This window comes from Cibotium barometz, chromosome 52 (genome assembly GCF_041138505.1).
Source record: "Cibotium barometz isolate CiBa-2024 chromosome 52, ASM4113850v1, whole genome shotgun sequence".
Classification (NCBI taxonomy): Eukaryota; Viridiplantae; Streptophyta; class Polypodiopsida; order Cyatheales; family Cibotiaceae; genus Cibotium; species Cibotium barometz.
Window position 1 is genome coordinate 19,995,454 of NC_141097.1, and position 22,155 is coordinate 20,017,608.

The following is a 22,155-nucleotide window of genomic DNA, read 5'->3' on the forward strand; positions in this document are numbered from 1 at the left end:
TTAGGCATACGCTTCACACGCGTGAGGTATCCACGTCATCACCCCCTTATGGATAAATGATGTCTTTTGCTTGTGTCACCTCAGGCCTCTCTCATTCTTTACTGCAAGCCTACTACTTTAACTCTCCACTCTGCCTAGATCTCACGAATATGGTGTAACCTTACAATTTCTTCCCTTTCTGAAATTTCTCGTAACCTTATTAGTTAATTTGCACACCAAACAAAAGGTGAATATGCACACTAGGAAGAAATTCTCCCAAAATGAACTTGTAGGTCTTGTTGGGAGTTTTTAAAGGCAAACCTACATGAGCTTGCATGTCTTGTTAGGAGCACAGGCAGGTTGTTGAGAGATCGTTTTCTTTTTAAGGTGCGATGGGGAAGGGCAATAAGTCCTCCCGGAAGGGGAAGAAAGCATGGCGGGCCAACATCAGTACAAAGGAGGTGGATGACTATGTGGAGAAAGCAGCTCGTGAAGAGCGCAGTGGCGGTTCTCTGGACGCACTCCCCAACGAAAACCTCTTCTTTGTGGACAAGTCCGCAGGTTGAGACTCACTTTACTTTCTCTTTTTATCTTCATTTTCTGTTATTTTCCCATTAAGCTTAACACTTTTACCATTTGAAGAAAACATGTCTCACATGAACTGTAGTCTTCAGCACGCAAACAATAGGCTGCTTTACATAACAGTCCACTAAATACAGACTCGATGGCCATGGGCGCGGGCATCCCTGAGCAGCATCATCAGATGGTCTTATCTGGGTTATATGTGTAAAGGGTAAGAGCATCATCAGATGCTCTTATCTGGCTTATATGTGTAAAGGGTAAGAATCCCTCCTGGCCATCGTTCTGAACAGTGGTAGCATAAGAGTTATCGCCTCCAACACACGCTATTATGTTTGTTACATGCAGTTAGTAACCCTTTAGTATGATCCTGTGCACATTCTCTCCCCCTTGTGAAACAGTGAATGCATTTGCCATTGACTTGGTAACTTTCATAACCTGAGTGATGATCTTGAATGGTCTTGGGTGCCAACTTTGAAGAGTTTAATGAGGCTTTTAGATTCCAAACATACCCAATCCCCTCTTTTGAAAGATACATGTGTTTGTGTTGATTGACTTGTGACTTTGTTCAGCTAGGTCTTCTAGGTGTCCTGGACTGGTTTGGACTTGTGCTTTATGGTCATGGACTGTCGTGACTTAGGTCCAGTGGGTGGATTGGGAGCTTGCGGTTTCCCATTGTTTTATTTTTACATTTTGGGCATGCTCCACGGTGTCCTCAAAAGTTTGCGTGTGGAATTGTGGACATCTTGATGAAGATTGTTATTAGCACCTCTCAAGGGTCCTCCATTGGTCTTGTAAGCCCAGCGGGGCGTGCAGTCACAGACTCAACCATGTGTCTGAGAGATAAAGATATAGAGAGAGGGGAGAGAGAGAAGGGAGTAGGGATCTTGCACAATACACCACACTGAGAGGGGAATATGTTAGAAGTCATCTCTTGTCTAGATTTATACACCAGGGCCTTTGTTGTGGGTGTGCCCGCCCTTATGAGGTGTTTTATCATTTTTCCTCACACTCCGTATTTTTTCCCTATTTTTTTCATTTTTTCTGAGGCTTGGGAGGGCTGCCAGAGGGTGCCAAGAGCAGTACAGTGCTGGCCGACTGGGTGTTGATCAGTCGTGGGCTGCCCTTCCAGGGAGGTATATATAGGTCCTCAGCCCCCATACCTCATTTGTATCATTATTCGGGATCTTCTTGTGTATATCAGAGCAGAGTTACACGCCTACATCTCTCTCTCTCTTGTGCTGTTTTTCTGCCTGCGTTTTTGCTTTTGCTCGTGTTCCCAGATCTGGTCATCATCTCCGTTGCGTATTCTGACATGGTATCAGAGCCTAGGCTCTAGATAGGTCTTGGGATTTGTGTGAGCAAGAGTGGGACTGTTTTGTGGCTGATTGGTGGACTGTTTTGGCTGATCGGGAAGAGGAGAAGCAAGAGAAAGGCGGGCTGATTTGCTGGATAGCCACTTGCAGGTATCAGTTCTTCTTTGTTCCCACCCACCCACCCTTTTCAGAGTACATCCCTGCTATGGCAGATCTGTTTGAGATGGCCGAGAGACACGTGAAGATTCCGACTCTCCCCACGTTCCCGGTGGACCGTCAGTTGGACGGGAGCAACTACGGCATATGGAAGGTGATGATGGAATCCGTTCTGGAGTCCTGCGATCTCGCCGATTTCGTCGTTGTTGGTGTTCCACGGCCGGAAGTAGAGGAAGGGGAGTTACCGTCAACCCGAAAGGACCGGGAGGCCCAGACGCAGATGTGGGATCGCGTCAACGCCAGGGGCCGTTCATTTATTTTCCTCAACTGCACACCGCAGGTAATCAATCATGTAAAGCACATGACGCTGGCCAGAGGTATATGGCAGCATTTGGCCTCACTTTACAATAGGGTATCGCCCATGAAGAGGATTTCCTTGGAAGTACAGATGCGGGTTATGAGCCCTGCAAAGTCGTCGACGATGCGGGAGCATATTAACAAGCTGCAGGCTCTTCAGCAGGAAGTTCTTCAGGTTGGGAAGAAGATATCGTCAGAGGACATGGCCATCACGTTGCTGTCACATTTGCCCTCTTCGTACTTAGCATTCTTTTGTGCCCATGGTCCTAGACCAGGAGGAACGATTCACGAACCCTCCTCAGGGTGGAGGTTCGGAGGCCTTTACTGGCCAACGGTCGAAAGGCCGTGACTCGGGCAAAGGGAAGGCTTCATCGGAGAAGTCTTCTGAGAAGAAGTCCGATGCTGACCGCGAGAAGCTGAAGGCAGAGAGGACTTGTAATGATTGTGGCGAGAAAGGCCACTACTGGAGGCATTGTCCCAAGCGGAAGACCGAGAAGGGTGAAGATTCCTCAGCAGCAATCATGAAGACTCCGGCTTTTGTGCACCTGGAGGTGATGGACACCGATGCTTCATTTTCTTCAGGCAGGGAGGAGATTGGAGGACTCTCCGCAACGGATACTCGGGAGTGGATTCTTGATAGTGGTGCTTCCAGGCACATGACTCCTTCCCGCTCCGGTTTACAGGATCTCTGCAAGCTTTCTGGTCATATTCTTACTGGGGATACGTCCACTATCCCAGTTCACAGTGAGGGCAGGATGGAGATAGTTCCCGATGGCAGAGGGGGGAAGCATTCCTCCCAAGTGTTGTATGTTCCGGCACTTGGTTTTCATCTGTTGTCAGTGCATCAGGTTTGCAAGACTGGCGTACGGGTGGAGTTTGATGAGCATTTTGTTGCTCTCCGGGACAAAGCAACAGGCCAAGTGGTTTGGGAAGGCGGAGTGGAGAATGGAGTTTACAGGCTTTCAGCACTCTCTCTCCCAGGCATAGTAGCAGGGGAACTCCGTTTCCACCCCTTGGGAACGGTGGAACGCGTTCCCCCAAGGCTGAGATGCCTAAACCGGGTGGAACGTGCATGGGGGAACGATTTGGCATGGGAACGGCCAGGGGAACGTGGGGGAACGTGGGGGAACGGTTTCATGGAACGTTTGGCTGCCGTTCCCCCTTTGGGGAACGTTTTTTATGTTTGGCCAAGAGAAAAAAAAAAGGGAAAAAGTGCACCTGTTGTTGCGAGCCGCCTGTGGATATCCTTGAAAGACGTACCCTATTGTCGCCTGCCCGCATACTTCCTAGGCCCGTGCGGCATGCGTACTTGACAGCTCTGAGTCACGAGTGGGCTCCTCTCTCGAGTCTCTTTAGACTTTGACTCCTACTTTCCAAGGCAAGGCAGTAAGGCTACTTACTTTTCCCTCTCTCGTTCCCCCTTACCGTTCCCCCTCGTTCTCGTTCCCCTTGTGGCCCGTTCCCGTTCCCGTTCCCCTGATGGGGCTTTCGTTCCGTTCCCGTTCCCATTCTGTTGCTACTATGCTCCCAGGTCCTCAGGTTTGTGATGAGTGGCAGTCTGGTAATGGCTACTCAAGTGTGGATACGCTGCAGGTACAGGCTTTCCGGGACCAGATGGTGGATAGCGTACCAGTAGATGGCAGCAGTTGGCAGGAACTCTCCAGTACTGATGTTGGTAGTTCTTGTGTTCGTGAGTCAGAGGAAGCTGAACAGGTCACTTATGCTCTGATGTCTCGTAGTGTTCGGGACATAGAACTTCCAGTAGTTGAGGATGTTCTTTCCACGGGGACCTTTCAGAAAGCCAGGCAGGTGACAGGTGCTTACTTGCAGAAGGAGGTGGTTTCTCCAGGCTTTGTGGTTCCGGATTCAGAGGGGTTGGTTGACAGGTTTCAGAAGGCCTTGCGTGGTCTTCAGAAGGTTTCCAGGACTTGCTTGTGCACCGTAACAGGTGTTGATCCTTGTGAGCAGTGTGATGTCTCTGAGATTCAGAAGCTGTATGGTTCATGGATCTGGTTGATGGACACCAGTTTGGACGGGAGCTTCTTGATGAGGCAGTTTAGCTCTTGGTTGCAGATGTCTCTTTGGGAGGCAGGATTGCGTTTCCTGTGGTTTCTGCGGCATGCGAAGGATCATGGACTCTTGTACATAGGAGGGGGATTGTTGGATGGAGTCCGACTCCGCGGTTGGAGTGACTCAGTTTGGGGAGGAGATTCAGACACGAGGGGATCTACTTATGGCCCAGGAGCAGTTTTACGGAGCAGGAGGAGGTTGCATGGCAGGTTTGGGCTTCCACTGGAGGAACCCATGGTCATCCAGAGGCACTTTGTTCGTGAACAGATCGTTGCTGATGACATCTTGCTGGAGTTCTGTTCGACGGAGGACAGTACGGTGGACCTCTTCACGAAGTCGCTCTCAGGATTTGCTCAGGCGGCACCCCAGCTCCCAGTGGTTGGTTTCACAGCCAGGAGCTGAGAGGGGGTGTTAGAAGTCATCTCCTGTCTAGATTTATACACCAGGGCCTTTGTTGTGGGTGTGCCCGCCCTTATGAGGTGTTTTATCAATTTTCCTCACACTCCGTATTTTTCTCCTATTTTTCCCATTTTTTCTGAGGCTTGGGAGGGCTGCCAGAGGGTGCCAAGAGCAGTACAGTGCTGGCCGACTGGGTGTTGATCAGTCGTGGGCACTCTTGTTGCTGGCCGACTGGTTTTCATCAGTCGTGGGCACCAGTTTGCTGGCCGACTGCATTTATGCAGTCGTGGGATCTTTTATCAGTCGTGGGCTTTCTTTATGTTGGCCGACTGCCCTTCCAGGGAGGTATATATAGGTCCTCAGCCCCCATACCTCATTTGTATCATTATTCGGGATCTTCTTGTGTATATCAGAGCAGAGTTACACGCCTACATCTCTCTCTCTCTTGTGCTGTTTTTCTGCCTGCGTTTTTGCTTTTGCTCTTGTGTTCCCAGATCTGGTCATCATCTCCGCTGCGTATTCTGACAGAATAGGCCCCGCCTCCTTTTAGGAATTTTATCAGGAACAATCCACGGGCACGCTGGCCAGGATCAATACAATCAATGAATACAAAACAAATAGATATGCCGATGTAGGATATCCAAGTCGATGTCGATGATGTTGAGGCACGAGATCTATGATGTCGAGCACACCACGGGGATGACCCACAAGTATCTCTCACCTGGCTAGTACCAGATCCAATATCCAAATCTAAATCCAGTGAATCCAAGTCCAAGTCCAAGTCCAAGTCCAAATCCCAAGTCCAAGTTCCAAGTCCATGTCCAAGTCCAAGTCCAAGCTCCAAGTTCCAAATCTAAGTCCAAGTGCAAGCTCCAAGTTCCAAGTCCAAATCTCGAATCTCAAAGATGGGCAGTGGTGGAGGCCGGGCGGAACTGGGAGGCGGTTGCGTGGTGGTCGGGCGGCAGCTCTGGGCTGGTTGACCTGGGCGGCGGCTCTGGGGTGGTTGAGCTGAGCAGCGGCGAGTGGATGAAGATGAGGGTCTCCTTGCTCTCCACAAGCTTGATGCCCAAAACAAGAGGGCTCTAGCTTCTTTTATACTTGGGGAGGGCCTTGCGTTTTGCCAAAAGCAATACTTTATGCTTTGTTTTTCTCTTTTTGCTTTAATTTTTTAGTAATAATAAAATATTGCTCATCTTTTGTCAAAGTTCTTGATTTATGCTTTTCTAGCTTCAGGGCCTTGCTTTTTGGCCCTGGAGTTGCTTTTTGGAAAAGCAGCCTTTAGCTTTTTGGTTCGGTTGAGTCTCCTCTTTCCAATGGTCCCCTTGGCTCGCATCAACTCAGTTTGACTTTTTTGCTTTTCCCTGCTTTTTGACCAAAACTGGTGCTTTTCTTGTGCCAACTTCATGAACCTTGCTTCCATGCTTTCATCAATCTGTCCATGTGTCCGGGCATGTGTTTCATCATGTGAACTGTGAAATAGAGCTAGGAGGGCCAAATAGTTACATTCCCTCCCTCTTATATCGCAATTGTCCTCAACTGCGGACTGCAAGTGTTCCAAGCACATCCATATGTTCCATGTATATCCATGTGTTCCAAGTACATCATGTACATCCATATGCTTCAAGGTACTAACTCCATTTGGTGAGCTTGTGCATTTGGTCTTTCCATATATCTGTGGTGTCATCTGTGAGGGCAAAAGGACGAAAGGACCAGATGTACGAGAGATCAGAGCAAATCAACACAACATGAAATGGGTGAGTGAATGTATATATTATGGTGAGTGAAAACATGTACAAGAGGCCCTCTGATGTGAGGAGACTTTGAGAACAAGACCGATGCAGAAGCAAAGACGATGTTAGAGCTGGAGCATGGTCGGTGACGAAGGCTCGTGTCGATGTGAGGCAAAGGCACTCCGTGAGGTGGTCGGTGTCGAAGGCTCGCGTCGGTGGCAGAGGCACTCCGAGGTGGCAGCGGGTAGCGGAAGGTGAAGTGATGCAGGCTTTGGCGACAAGGGTGTTGCGGTACGTGAAGGGTGATGAAGAGCAGAGAGGGTTTCCATCCGGAGTGGTGCAGGCTCTGGTGACGAGGGGTCTGCAATACTTGAGGGGTGATGAGTAGAGAGGGTTGCCGTCCCGAGTGGTGGAAGTGGTGCAAGCTTTGGTGACAAGGGTGTTGCAATACGTGAGTAAGAGGTGAAGAGCAGAGAGAGAGAGATTCTGTCTCGAGTGGTGTCGATGGTGAAGATAAGTGGAGGGGGCTGCCGTCCCGATGATGTGAGATTTTGAGCAGAGAGGGCTGTTGCTGTGTGCTCTTGAGGTCTTCAATCCCTTTGCTCACGATAGCTCTGATACCATGTGAGGGCAAAAGGATGAAAGGACTAGATGTACGAGAGATAAAAGCAAATGAGTGTATATATGATGGTGAGTGAAAACATGTACGAGAGGCCCTCTGATGCGAGGAGACTTTGAGAAGAAGACCGGTGGAGAAGCAAAGACGATGTCGGAGCTGAAGCATGGTCGGTGATGAAGGCTCATGTCGATGTGAGGCAAAGGGACTGTGTGAGGTGGTCGGTGTCTAAGGTTCGCGTTGGTGGATGCAGAGGCACTCCGAGGTGGTAGTGGGCAGTGGAAGGTGAAGTGATGCAGGCTTTGGTGACAATGGTGTTGCGGTACTTGAAGGGTGATGAAGAGTAGAGAGGGTTGTCGTCCCGAGTGGTGTAGGCTCTGGTGACGAGGGTGTTGCAATACCTGAGGGGTGATGAGGAGCAGAGGGGTGGAAGTGGTGCAAACTCTGGTGACAAGGGTGTTGCAATACTTGAGTAAGGTGAGGAGTAGAGAGGGCTGTCGTTGCTGTCCCCATGAACTGAAGATAAAATGCTGGTGTGCACTGTGTAGTTGAGAGGGTTGCTATCCCCATGAACTGAAGATAAAACGTTGGTGTGCATTGTGTAGCAGAGGGTTGCTGTCCCATGAACTGACATAAAACATTGATGTGCTGGAGCTGACAGCCTGTCAAATCCCCACGGATCCCCTCGTGATCGATCTTGGTTCGAAACTCGAATCCTGCAAACAAACGAACAACAAACAGCAAAGGGGGTGCAGGCCTAACTCACCTCCCAACCATGACAGCCGTGGGCGAGCCCACAGTCTTGGCTGTCCCCTCCGAGCCACGAGCTGAGCTAACTAGGTTGACGTACCGACCAATCTCCTCCTCGCGACGTCCCATACCGCCACGAAGCTGCCCTCGCGGGCCTCGAGACTGCTGCCGGCCTCGGCTGCATAAAGCAGGTGCATGTCTGCACTAGATCCAGGCTCCAAGACCATAGAGCTCTCACAAACTCGCGAGACTCTCTATAATACAATAACTAACCTTGGCCACCCTTTTATAGGCTCTTGGCCGGTCATCGGGCGTCCACACTTGGCCGCCCGTCCGTCCATACTTGGGTGCCCGCCCGTTAGTATATCCCTAACTCAGCTCGTCAATCAGCCTGCCTAGTTCTAGGCTTCCCCAAGCCTCGAAACTAGTCTTGCATGCGTATAGCACACGGTAGATACCAACTGTGCACATGACATACTCCCCTTCCTCTAAGAGCTCACTCCTGAGCTCACTAAAAAGCCAGGGTAATCTCTCTGAAGAGAAGTCAATGTCTCCCATGTAGCGTCCTCCTCAACACGATCCTTCCACTTGATCTTGTATTCCGTGATAAGCGTATGACGCAATCTTCGTTCACGAAATCCAAGAATCTTTTCAGGTTCGTGCGGAATAAATGTCATGTCCTGGACATCTATAATTTCTTGAGGAGTAACTAACTGATCCGCTCCACCCAGTACTTCCTTAAGTCTATTGACATGAAATACAGGATGAACTTTCACATGAGAAGGTAAATCCAATTCATATGCAACTGAACCAATCCGTCGTGTAACACGAAATGGTCCACAGTATCTAGGAGATAATTTCGGAGATCTACCTGTCCGTAAAGTCTCGGAATCTTTCGGAACTCGCAAATACACCATCGTTCCCTCAGAGAACTCTCTAGGTGAACGATGTCTATTAGAATAAAACCTGTCTCGGTCTTGAGCACTTCTAATAGATTCCTTCGCAACTTGTAACATTTCCTGCATATCTTGCAAAAAATTACGTGCTGCATCATGCTGAAGTCCTGAGAATCCTACTGTAACAGGTGATCTTGGTTGAAAACCGTACATAAGCATGAAAGGACTAAACCCTGTACTCGTATGCTTAGTACTGTTGTATGCAAATTCTAACATAGGAAGATAATCCTCCCATGAATTTTGTCTTTTGGATACATATGCTCGAAGCATATCCTCCAAAATCTGATTCACTCTTTCAGTCTGGCCATCAGATTGAGGATGATCTGAGGAACTCAAATTCAAAGTTGTTTCCAACTTCTCGAAAACAAGTTTCCAAAAATCACTCGTAAACTTAGAGTCTCTATCACTGACTATGTCCTGCGGTAACCCGTACAGTCTAAACAATTGCTCGATAAACTGCCGAGCTAATTGCGTAGCTGTAATAGTCTTCCGGGTCGGTAAAAATCTAGCCATCTTTGTCAAGCGATCTACCACAACCCAAATAGAATCGTGGCCTTGATGTGTTCTTGGCAATCCGGTAATAAAATCCATGGAAATACTTTCCCACTTATTACCTGGGATTTGCAAAGGATGCAACAACCCAGCCTGTCTAAAGCGTTCAGCTTTATTTGCCTGACAAATCTGACACTTGAGAACATAATCTTCTACATACCCTTTCATCTTCGGCCAATAAAAAGTGTGTTTCACTAATGATAGTGTCCTGTGTACCCCAGGGTGTCCAGCAGAAGGGGCGTCATGACACTCCCTCAGAATCTTGGACCTAATGTCCGGGATCTGTGGTACACAAATTTTGTCATTACAGAATAGTAAACCATTCCGAATCATCCACTGACCTCCTGCAGCCTGAATAGTAGACTGCGCAATCACCGAGTCTTGGTCAATCAATGAGCTCCCGTCCTGGATCTTCTGCCAAAATGGACCAAAATAACTATCAGTCCTGCAAAGCCCTCTCAATGACTGAAATAAGTCAGTAGAAATCTCGGTGAACGACAAAGTATTCACCTCTCTAATCCGACTAAGCGCATCTGCAATATTATTCATGGACCCTTTCCGATAACGGATCTCAAAATCAAAATCTTGCATTAACTCTGCCCAACGAGCTTTCCTGCCTCTCAAATCATCCGCATCACACACATACTTGATTGACTGATGATCAGTCAATACCACAAACTTGGAGCCATATAAATAATGTCTCCAAACCTTGAGAGCATGAATCACAGCATAAAGCTCCTTCTCAAGGGTTGGCCAACGAGATTGAGTGTCGTCTAGCTTTTTACTTTCAAAAGCAACCGGTCTACCATCTTGAAATAAAGCAGCCCCGATAGCATAATCACTGGCATCAGTTTCAAGAACATAAGGCCGACTAGGATCAGGCAATGCTAAGATAGGTGCTTCCTTGACTTTATCTTTCAAAAGTCTGAAGGCCATATCCAAATCGTTATTCCAAGTGATAGGCTGATTGGACTTACGTCCACGACCTTTCAATAAGTCGGTCATCGGTAGTGTAAGCTGAGAGTCCTCCCGTACAGATTTCCGAAGAAAAACAACAAAACCGAGAAAAGAACGAAGTTGTTTCACTGTTCGCGGTATAGGCCAGTCCAAAACCTTCTGAACTCGGTCATAGTCAATGCTCAATCCATCTCTAGTGATCTTGTGTCCCAAGTAAATGATGTCGGTCATAAAGAACTCACATTTACTCATCTTGGCATATAGTCGACTCTGTCTTAAAATAGCTAAGACAATCGTGAGGTGTCTGACATGATCCTCAAGAGTACGGCTATATATCAAAATATCATCGAGGAACACCACCACAAATTTCCCCAAATGTTCACGAAAAAGATCGTTCATCATTTGCTGGAAAGTGGCTGGAGCATTGGTTAACCCAAAAGGTAATACGAGAAACTCGTAATGGCCATACCTAGTCCGAAAGGCGGTTCTTTCGACATGCCTTTCATGAATACGTATCTGGTGGTAGCCAGTACGCAAATCTATCTTCGTGAAATATTTCGCTCCTGCTAACTGGTCAATTAGGTCATCTGATCTAGGGAGAGGATAACGGTTCTTAATTGTTAGCTTGTTCAATCTTTTGTAATCTATACACATTCTCCAAGTATTGTCCTTCTTTCTCCTAAGCAACACAGGTGCACCCCAAGGTGATTTACTTGGACGGATCTGGCCCATCCTCAAGTAATCTTCGAGTTGTTTAGCCAACTCATCTTCCTCAGCTTGGCTCATCCTATGAGGTGGAATACTCACAGGATGAGCACCAGGGATCAAGTCAATACGATGATCTACTGCCCGTTCAGGTGGTAAACCCGATGGCAATTCCTTAGGAAATACATCTTGAAACGAATCAAGTATCTTCTGTAATTCTTTGCTTTCAAACACACTTAATTCATTCACATCCAATGAAGGGATGAGAAAAGAAGAAAGTGGAATCAATACACAATGGAAAGCGGTGTACAAAGAAGAATTCATTATATTTCCAAAATCAATTGTATTTACAAGAGGTCCCTGAGAACCTAAAATACTATACTTGGTGTCCCTATGCTGAAAAGAAAAAATATGACTAGACCAATCTATCTGGACATCAAGAGTCTTAAACCACTCAATCCCTAATAACAAGTCTACATTTTCCAGATGCATGACATAGCATTCCAGAGTATCTTTGTAGTCCTGAATCTGGATTGGAAGCATCTTCACTTTGCGATCCCAAACTTGTCTGCCCCCGCAGGTAGACGTACCTCATAGGTATGGTCGCTGAGTGTCGTGTCAAGACTCAATTTCTGCACAAGTTTGTAGTTAACAAAATTATGCGAACTGCCAGGGTCTAAAAGAATGTGAATTTTATGGCCATTCACTTCTCCATAAACTCGGAGAAGATCATGCATGCCAAATACCTTAGAATTGAACAGACAATCAGAACAAGTACTAGGGCGAGAAAGTACAGTAATTGACGTACCTGTCAAAGACAACTGGTTAGCTGCCTTTGGCTTGGGTCCTGCGTTTGACTTGGTACCCTTTTGCTTCGGGCACTCATTACGCATGTGTCCTTTTTCTTCGCAGATAAAACAACGTCCTTCCTTCTTGAGCTTCAAAGCCCTAAGGAGTCGTTTCTTCTTCGCTGGTGTCGAACTTGTATTCTTCGAAGGTTGGTCCGAAGACTTGCCTTCATTCGTGTTAGCCATAGGTGCGGAGAACTTTCTTTTATGCTTGTTCCCCTGCTCGGTAACGGGTTTTGACTTGGAAGAGACCATCGTATCATCATAGATACGAGTTGAATGAATGGCCTCGTCCAATGTTTTACATTTGTTATTTTTAACCTGTAATCGGTACGAGTCGGGTAAACCAGCTACGAAAAACCCCAACAGAGTAGTGGGATCCATCTTTGTAGCCTTCATCTGCAAGTCACGAAACTTCTGGAGGTAGACCTCATAAGTGAGGTGCTGCGAGGTCATGGTCAAAGCTGAAAACCGGGCAACAACATCGTAGTCATCCTCTTTCTTGAGGAATTCTTTCTTGAAAATATCTTCAAATTGCGCCCAAGTCATTGGCTTTGGATTCAGTTCCTTCCACCAAAGCAAAGCTTTGCCGGACAGGAAACCTGCTGCTAACTGTATCTTCTTTCCATCATCATATGGATGAAACTGAAAGTGAACTTGCCACTTGTGTAGCCAAGTGTCCACGATCTCCTTGGTTCGCTGCTTTTGCTCGCCCCCGAACGGTTCCGGAGTAATATTGGGACCTAAAGCAGAAGCCAAGGTATCCATTCCCGAAAAAGTAGAGAGGGTAGTGGTTAATAGAGCGATGGAGTTCTGCAAAGCCTGCATCTGGGCTGCGATTTGTGCCTGACGTTCCGCCGAAGAAGCTTCGAGAGCGACTTTGAACTCTTGGAAATCTGATTTTGACACAAACTCGTCAAAAAGATCGGCATCAGTGCCTTCCGTAGCCGGCAAGCCTTCGCGTTCCACGAGGGGCTCCAACTCTGATTCTTGGGTCGACATCGTGAAGAGGTTACGTGGAGAGAAAATTTGGTCTTTGCACAACAAAAGTGCGAGCGAACTTGAGAGCTTGAGAGCTTGAAAACTTGAGAACTTGAGAACTCGAGAACTTGAGAACTCGAGAAATGTGTGGCAAGAAGCCCACGTGAGGGGGTTTATAAAGGTTTCCCAAAAGCCAAAAAAAAAAACTCGAAAAGCTAGGCTTAGCTTTTGCTTTAGCTTTTGTGTTTTTTTTTGAATATATATATATATATATATATATATATTTTAATATATATATATGGATATATATATTTGCTTTTCTTAAAAAAAAATAAACATCTTGAAACCTTTGGAACCCTTGAAACCTTGGAGGAATCTTTTAAAACTTTGAAAGTTTTAAATTCTTAAAAAAAACGAAGGCTAAAAAAAACGTAGCTTTTCTTCTTTTTTTTTTTCTCCCCCCTGGATTCGACCGCCGGCGTGCTAGCTGCCGTCGCATGTGCTTTCTTGCGCCAACCTTCGCCTGCACCTGCGCCTGTATAGACCAGGGATCATGGCTAGAGCGCTGGCCTGGGTTGGTCTAGGCGCTGGCCTGCTGGCGTGAGCGCTAGCCTGGGCCGCCTGCGCTAAGGCCTGGCTGGGCGCCGCCTGGGCTGGCTGCGCTAGCCTAGCTGCCTGGCGTAGGCGCTCCAGCGCTGCCTGGGCTGGCTGCGCAAGCTGCCTTGGCCACCTGGCTGCGCAGGCCTAAGGTGCCTGCAGCCGCCTATGGCCCAACGCCAGCGACACCTGTCCCAACCTGCCAGCGTGCAAATCCCGCCAACATGCCACCTTCTCAAACGCTGCTCTCCTTCGCTCACGTGCTCAAAAAAGCAACGAAATCAACATGCTTTTTCGCTCTTTTTTTTCTGTTTTCTCTCCCTGCAAGTTATGCGACTGCACAACAAAACAGGCTCTTCTTTGCAAAAGCAATCAACCCTATTCAACCTACCATCTCCCATCAACATGGGGTTCTTTGATGAAGAAAAAACACATACAAAACTCTGAAAACTGCAGTATGCACAGAAAAACAGCAAGCTTTTTTAACACATACCGCTCTTCGACCTCTCCTTCTCTACCTACCGACTTGCTCGTTCACGAGGTATGCTCTGATACCACTGTCAAATCCCCACGGATCCCCTCGTGATCGATCTTGGTTCGAAACTCGAATCCTGCAAACAAACGAACAACAAACAGCAAAGGGGGTGTAGGCCTAACTCACCTCCCAACCATGACAGCCGTGGGCGAGCCCACAGTCTTGGCTGTCCCCTCCGAGCCACGAGCTGAGCTAACTAGGTTGACGTACCGACCAATCTCCTCCTCGCGACGTCCCATACCGCCACGAAGCTGCCCTCGCGGGCCTCGAGACTGCTGCCGGCCTCGGCTGCATAAAGCAGGTGCACGTCTGCACTAGATCCAGGCTCCAAGACCATAGAGCTCTCACAAACTCGCGAGACTCTCTATAATACAATAACTAACCTTGGCCACCCTTTTATAGGCTCTTGGCCGGTCATCGGGCGTCCACACTTGGCCGCCCGCCCGTCCATACTTGGGTGCCCGCCCGTTAGTATATCCCTAACTCAGCTCGTCAATCAGCCTGCCTAGTTCCAGGCTTCCCCAAGCCTCGAAACTAGTCTTGCATGCGTATAGCACACGGTAGATACCAACTGTGCACATGACAAATCCCCACGGATCCCCTCGTGATCGATCTTGGTTCGAAACTCGAATCCTGCAAACAAACGAACAACAAACAGCAAAGGGGGTGCAGGCCTAACTCACCTCCCAACCATGACAGCCGTGGGCGAGCCCACAGTCTTGGCTGTCCCCTCCGAGCCACGAGCTGAGCTAACTAGGTTGACGTACCGACCAATCTCCTCCTCGCGACGTCCCATACCGCCACGAAGCTGCCCTCGCGGGCCTCGAGACTGCTGCCGGCCTCGGCTGCATAAAGCAGGTGCACGTCTGCACTAGATCCAGGCTCCAAGACCATAGAGCTCTCACAAACTCGCGAGACTCTCTATAATACAATAACTAACCTTGGCCACCCTTTTATAGGCTCTTGGCCGGTCATCGGGCGTCCACACTTGGCCGCCCGCCCGTCCATACTTGGGTGCCCGCCCGTTAGTATATCCCTAACTCAGCTCGTCAATCAGCCTGCCTAGTTCCAGGCTTCCCCAAGCCTCGAAACTAGTCTTGCATGCGTATAGCACACGGTAGATACCAACTGTGCACATGACACAGCCGCAGATGATGAAGTAGGTGGAGTGTAGGCACTGGCAGCACCATCAACAGCACATATGGTACCTGATAGGGTCAATGAAGTGGTACAACATGCTGAATGATGAGACTAATCTATATATAGTAAGGGGGGCTATTGGTCGGCCCAGTAAAAGGGCAGTCGGCCAGCAGCAAGACCTAAAAAACATGAATAAAACCCAAAAAGTCTAGGATAATCCCCTTTTTAGGGCTGGATAAAATGCTATTTTCACACATCATCTACTCATTTGGCAACATCTCAATGCCTTTTCTTTGACCAATAGCTTTATTCTTGATGCTACTTCTTCAGGGCTTTTTACATGTGTTAGATATAATAAATGCATACTTACCTAAACTAGACAGAATCTAGTCAACAAACAAGTATGCATCATTCGCGTCAATTGGGTACTCTAGGTACTGGCTAGGTAATCTGGAGCCCAGTGGACTATCACATGCCATAAATCCAAGCATTGTACACACATCAAAAACAACACACAAAGTCAAAGAAATTCAAACATTCATCAGTATGCAATGCACAAGTAATGATCCTCCTGTTCATGGATTTTGAAAACCAGCCTCGGTCTTCGGACAAAACCAAAGGGCGGTGCAAAAACAAACTTACACACAAAACACTTCAACACCATCGAGGACCTAAAAAAGGAAAACAAACAGGGGGAGCCAGAGTGCTCCTGCAACATGAAACAAAGACCTGTTTCAGCAAACATCGGGTGACCTGTTTCCCCATTAAACATCTGGCCTGGCCCAGTATGAAACCCATGTCCTGTTTCCACGTGAAAACATTCTCGGCACGTACTCAAATGTAGTGCCAACACAACACAAACAAAAGAGAGAGCTCTTACTGAATATGTCTGGCTGTATTTCTGCCCCACAACTATGTTACATAGGTATGTCCAAAACTGCAGGTCCCTTTGTTCCTTCCAAGAAGGAAGAAAGCAATCTGCTCCATGGGTATGCACCCATGAGAGCTTGCGTCGCTCCCATGCCAAGAAACATAACCAGGCGACCTTGTACTTGCAGCCAATAACTCATGTACACAGTGTACTTGCCGCCAAGCAAAACAGCCCTTAAACAGTCTCAGAACATCTCTGTTGCAAGGAGGATCAGCACACTTGTGCACCTCTGTCCAACAGCCTGTAACACGCGGAAGCTCTGGGAGTCTTCTCTCAGACCTAAACCCCACTGGAAACATGCTGATGCAAAAACGCAGACAGAAGGGAGAGTAGAGAGAGAGAGAGATATGGTTGGAATTTCAGTATATTTCTGATGGTACAAAAAGGTACCTACATCTACAGCCCTTGGCTGCCTTCTGGAAAAGGTGAACATAACCAAAACATTCCTATACTAGGGACCCAACTCCTAAAGAGTTGAATGGTTAGAACTATGAGCATCTTGGCCTATTTATAGGCTCTTGAACCAATAAATGAGCTGGCCGACTGGCATTAATATCCTTAAAGGTGATGCGCCTCTGCAGCCGCCTCAGTCTGGTCAGCCGACAGCCATTTTTAGCAGCCAACAATCCCCTCTTGCAGCCTGCCTTGTCATCCTGGTCCCCTACAGCCAATTCAGCACTTGATGCTCCAAAATCTGGTCGTTTTCTGGTTCATAGTCTTTATCTGGTTGCCCCCTTCTGGAATTATCCTTGAGAAGGTACATGGCATTGATCATGCACATGACATCCCCCTCTGCTAAACTTGATGACGGGAATCCAACCTGCTCTTGGATGACTGTCATTATCCCAATCTTTTCCCGAAATCCCTTTGTCATCCATCCATCCCTGGCAACCCTTTTCTCTGAAAGCCCGGCCTGTTCTCCAAACCACTGTCTCAGACGAAGATCTATGCATCTATTCCATCTAGTCCACAATCCATTCTTGCCCTGACTCTGAACACCGTCTTCGTCTTCATTCCTGAGAAACGAGTCTGGCACTCTCACATCACCCTTGGAGGATAAACCTCCCTTGGGACCGTTGCCTGAGAACCTATCTGGTTCACAGGACTGCCATCCCCTTTGGCTTTGTGGAACACCACCAACAAACCTCCTGGGAGCTTTTCCCGATTTTGTGCTCCTTGCCTTGGGCTTCGTATCCATGTACTTTCCTGTACCTTGGACCTGTACACCATCATATGGGACTGAATCAGTGTTTAGCTTTGCTGAGCCTGATGCTCTGATACCAATGTAACACGCGGATGCTCTGGGAGTCTTCTCTCAGACCTAAACCCCACTGGAAACATGCTGATGCAAAAACGCAGACAGATGGGAGAGTAGAGAGAGAGAGATATGGCTGGAATTTCAGTATATTTCTGATGGTGCAAAAAGGTACCTACATCTACAGCCCTTGGCTGCCTTCTTGAAAAGGTGAACATCACCAAAACATTCCTATACTAGGGACCCAACTCCTAAAGAGTTGAATGGTTAGAACTATGAGCATCTTGGCCTATTTATAGGCTCTTGAACCAATAAATGAGCTGGCCGACTGCTGGTCGGCCAGCCGACTGGCATTAATACCTCAGTCTGGTCAGCCGACAGCCATTTTTAGCAGCCGACAGTCCCCTCTTGCAGCCTGCCTTGTCATCCTGGTCCCCTACAGCCAATTCAGCACTTGATGCTCCAAAATCTGGTCTTTTTCTGGTTCAGTCTTTATCTGGTTGCCCCCTTCTGGAATTAGCCTTGAGAAGGTACATGGCATTGATCATGCACATGACACAGCCACCTATGAGTGAAAGGAGCTGTACACTACAGTCCAAGTTTGCCTTCAAAAAGCTGTGTGTACCTCTGCAGTCCTGGCCGCCTGAGAGTCCAGGGAAACCAGCCCCTCCTTTCTACAAAAACATGCCGTCCTCCAAAAAGCACACACCTGGCTGCCTGTGTGTCTAGAGAAATCAGCCTGTAAGCTGCAGCCTGACTTTGTGCAAAAGCGCATGTGTTTCAGCCCTGTGCGCATGCAGTCCAGCCAGCTGGCGTCTTGCCAAAAGCACAAGAGAAGGAGATTCAGTAGGCGCCTGTATACACTGCAGCGCAGCAGCCAACCAGCCCTCCAAAAGCCAAAGAGAGAGATTTAACCAGCACCCGGCCTACCGTTCTCTGTGGCGCAGCAGCCAGCCCATGAACTCTTCCCAAAAAGCAAGCGTGGAATGATATTCAGCTGCGCCTTTCCACGATTCAGAGCAGCCCGCTAGTAACTCCTTCCAAAAGCAAGAGTAGCGCTGCCCAAAATAGCCTTTTTGGGCCACCAAAGGTTATAAAACCTTTTTAATTAAAATCTCTGTCCCCTTCACACTTGGGGTTGTCCACACATGGGTTTCCTTTTCAACTCCAAACTGATGCCATTCACACTGTCCACCATGTCCCCATGCCCACCTGCATACTGTCCAGAGAAAAACACAGGGTCGTGACAGATTGTCCTGTGTGGTTTCATTGGAAAGCATGTTGAGCCATCTGGTTCTCCAGGGAAACCGCTTAGACTCTCGCACAAGGCCATTTGGTCACTAGGATTGCCCGAGAATTCTTGTCTAATACAGTCATGTGGGCCATCTGGTCGCAATGACCGCTCGATTGCGAAATCCAATATAGTCATCTTGGCCATCTGGTCGCAGTGACCGCCCGACTGCGAAATCCAATACAATCGTTTGGGCCATTTGGTTGCAATGACCGCCCGACTACGAATCCAATATAGTCATCGCCATCTGGTCGCAATGACCGCCTAACTGCGAAGTCCAATATATATGGCATCGTTGTCGTCCAATGGGTCATCTAGCATTGTCGCCACCCAAATACAAGTCTTGCTCCTTGGGCTATCGGGCATCGTTGCCACCCAACTAGAGCATGTCCAAGTAACCATTATAAGCAGAATAATGATCAATTCCAATCCAATACAACCCCTCTCTTAAATTTGTCTTGATCGCAAGACGTCCATATACCTTACTTCAAATATATTTGAACCAACCACTTTCTCATAAACTTGAAGTATATCTGGATAGTCCAAGAAGTACTCCTCTAGCATCTCTTTTGCATCCAATGGTGAATAATTCTCGAAGTTCAAGAGGAACTTTTTGACCATTGTCTTTCCTCTTTTTCTCACAGAATGAAACTCAATCTGTTCTGGCTCTTCCACCCCTGGTGGATCCTTCAATACAGGCTCCTCTTGGACATGGCTTCCCTAAACTGTCATGGAACGCATTATATATTCTCCAATGATCCGAAAGGTCCAATTGATGTCCATCACGTGCACACCAGTCAGGTGTACAGTGACATGGCATCATTTAGCATCATGTATGTCATGTGCATCACAGATGCCATGGACATTCTCAGGGCTAGATCGAGAAGAGGCAAACAGATAAAGACCATGAACCAGTAGAAGATGGACATGGAGCAGGACTTGGAGCAAAGCATGGATCAGAGGGCTGTCGGCTGCAAGAAAGAGGATGCTGGCTGCCAGAATAGCTGTCGGCTGACGTCAGCAGAGTGGGAGCAACAAGCGCATCATTAACCAGGAGTATCACCAAGTCGGCTGCATGAAAAAGGATTTAATGAATATACGAACTGGCCGACCAGCAGTCGGCCAGTTCCCCATGAACTTCAAGGGGCTATAAATAGCCCAAGTGCCCATCATTGTAGTCATTCAATCCCACTAGGGGTTTGGATCCTTAGAGGTCCCATAGGGGACAGATTTTAGGGTTAACCACCTTTTTATGAAGGCAGCCAAGGGCTGCAAGATGTGTACCCTTTTTGTACCATAGTAAATACTGAATTTCCAGCACTTCTCACTCTCTCTCTCTACTCTCTCTCTCTACCTGCGTTTTTGCATCAGATGGTGCGTTTTTGCATCAGAAGGTTTCCAAGAGTGTTTAGGGCTGAAAGAAGACTACCCAGAGCTTCCGCATGTTACATTGGTATCAGAGCATCAGGCTCAGCAAAGCTAAACACTGATTCAGTCCCAGATGATGGTGTACAGGTCCAAGGTACAGGAAAGTACACGGATTCGAAGCCCAAGGCAAGAACACAGAAGCGGGAAGAACTCCTAGGAGGTTTGTTGGTGGTGTTCCACAGTGCCAGATGGGGATGGCAGTTCCGTGAGCCAGATAGGTTCTCAGGTAACGGTCCCAAGGGAGGTTGATCCTCCAAGGGTGATGTGAGAGTGCCAGACTCAGTTCCAGGAATGAAGACCAAGACGGTGTTCAAAGTCAGGGCAGGAATGGATTGTGGACTAGAGGAAGACCAGATGCATAGATCTTCATCAGAGACAGAGTGGTTTGGAGAACAGACCGGATTTTCAGAGAAAAAGGTTTGCCAGGGATGGAAGATGACAGAGGGACTTCGGGACAGGATTGGGATGATGACAGTCATCCAAGAGCAGGTTGGATTCCCGTCATCAAGTTTAGCAGAGGGGGATGTCATGTGCATCACAGATGCCATGGACATTCTCAGGGCTAGATCGAGAAGAGGCAAACAGATAAAGACCATGAACCAGTAGAAGATGGACATGGAGCAGGACTTGGAGCAAAGCATGGATCAGAGGGCTGTCGGCTGCAAGAAAGAGGATGCTGGCTGCCAGAATAGCTGTCGGCTGACGTCAGCAGAGTGGGAGCAACAAGCGCATCATTAACCAGGAGTATCACCAAGTCGGCTGCATGAAAAAGGATTTAATGAATATACGAACTGGCCGACCAGCAGTCGGCCAGTTCCCCATGAACTTCAAGGGGCTATAAATAGCCCAAGTGCCCATCATTGTAGTCATTCAATCCCACTAGGGGTTTGGATCCTTAGAGGTCCCATAGGGGACAGATTTTAGGGTTAACCACCTTTTTATGAAGGCAGCCAAGGGCTGCAAGATGTGTACCCTTTTTGTACCATAGTAAATACTGAATTTCCAGCACTTCTCACTCTCTCTCTCTACCCTCTCTCTCTACCTGCGTTTTTGCATCAGATGGTGCGTTTTTGCATCAGAAGGTTTCCAAGAGTGTTTAGGGCTGAAAGAAGACTACCCAGAGCTTCCGCATGTTACAATGTAGCAGGGTATGGCACCAGTAGGAGCATTAAAAGGCCATCTCAAGTACATCAGTAGCATGACATCAGCACCATCAGCATGAAGGGACAGCATGTGCAGCATGTAGACATCATTAGCAGCATTGAAGCGTGGACAGCCAGCCTTGAGGAAAGCCTAAGGAGTAGGCCGACCAGCAGCTTCAGGTCACTATATATACATGGGCTTGGCCATTCATTCATTTATCTCATCATTGGGGAGTCATCTCAACATTGGGAAACAGCTCACCTTCAGGAGATCAAGCAGTTCATCATCAAGTATTCAAGGCAGTCAAGTATTCAACGTTTCAGCCCCTCATCTCAGCAGATAGATCAACGCATCAAGCATCCTGTAACGCATCAGCATCAACCTTCATCTTCAGCAAACGCAGCAACATTCAGCTCAGTTCAGCCATCAGGTCTGCGTTTCATCATGCCATCAGCATTCAGCATCTGTTCCAAAGCCTCCCTTCAGCGTTTCCTTCCCAGGAGACAAGGGAAAGATAGTGGACAGCAGTTCATTCAGTTCATTCAGCATATTCAGCATATAGGCAGCATATTCAGCAGTATAGATCCATTTGGATCTCATTGTAACCACATTCATTCATCTAATATAGCTGCATTGCATTGACACATATTTGTCTATCTCTTAAACATCATTAAGTGCAGTTTATCTAGACTAAGGTTGTGATTACTACGGTCATAAGCTCTCACATGTCACATTGGTATCGGAGCGTTACAGGGTAACCAGCCTTAGAGCATGTTCAGTTCATCAGTCATACAGTCAGTCATCATTTTTATCGCTTCCGCACAGTTAAACCCAGTTCTCAAAATTTTGCAAGCCACCCTTAGGGATTTTCCCTTAGGTCTGCA

The 22,155-nt window shown here is 47.7% G+C and overlaps 1 protein-coding gene across 2 annotated transcripts in view; it reads left to right on the top strand.

Annotated features, from left to right (window-relative positions):
• Positions 1-234: 234 nt before the first annotated feature.
• LOC147608924 (Nop53 protein) overlaps positions 235-22,155 on the top strand; it is a 61,337-nt gene continuing 39,416 nt past the window's right edge. Inside the window, exon 1 of one of the 2 annotated variants that reach the window (XM_086788183.1) lies at positions 235-540. In XM_086788183.1, the coding sequence (XP_086644309.1) occupies positions 372-540 (169 nt within the window). In that variant the 5' untranslated portion in view covers positions 235-371. The remainder of the gene's footprint in view (positions 541-22,155) is intronic. The other variant, XM_086788182.1, reaches the window with a different exon arrangement.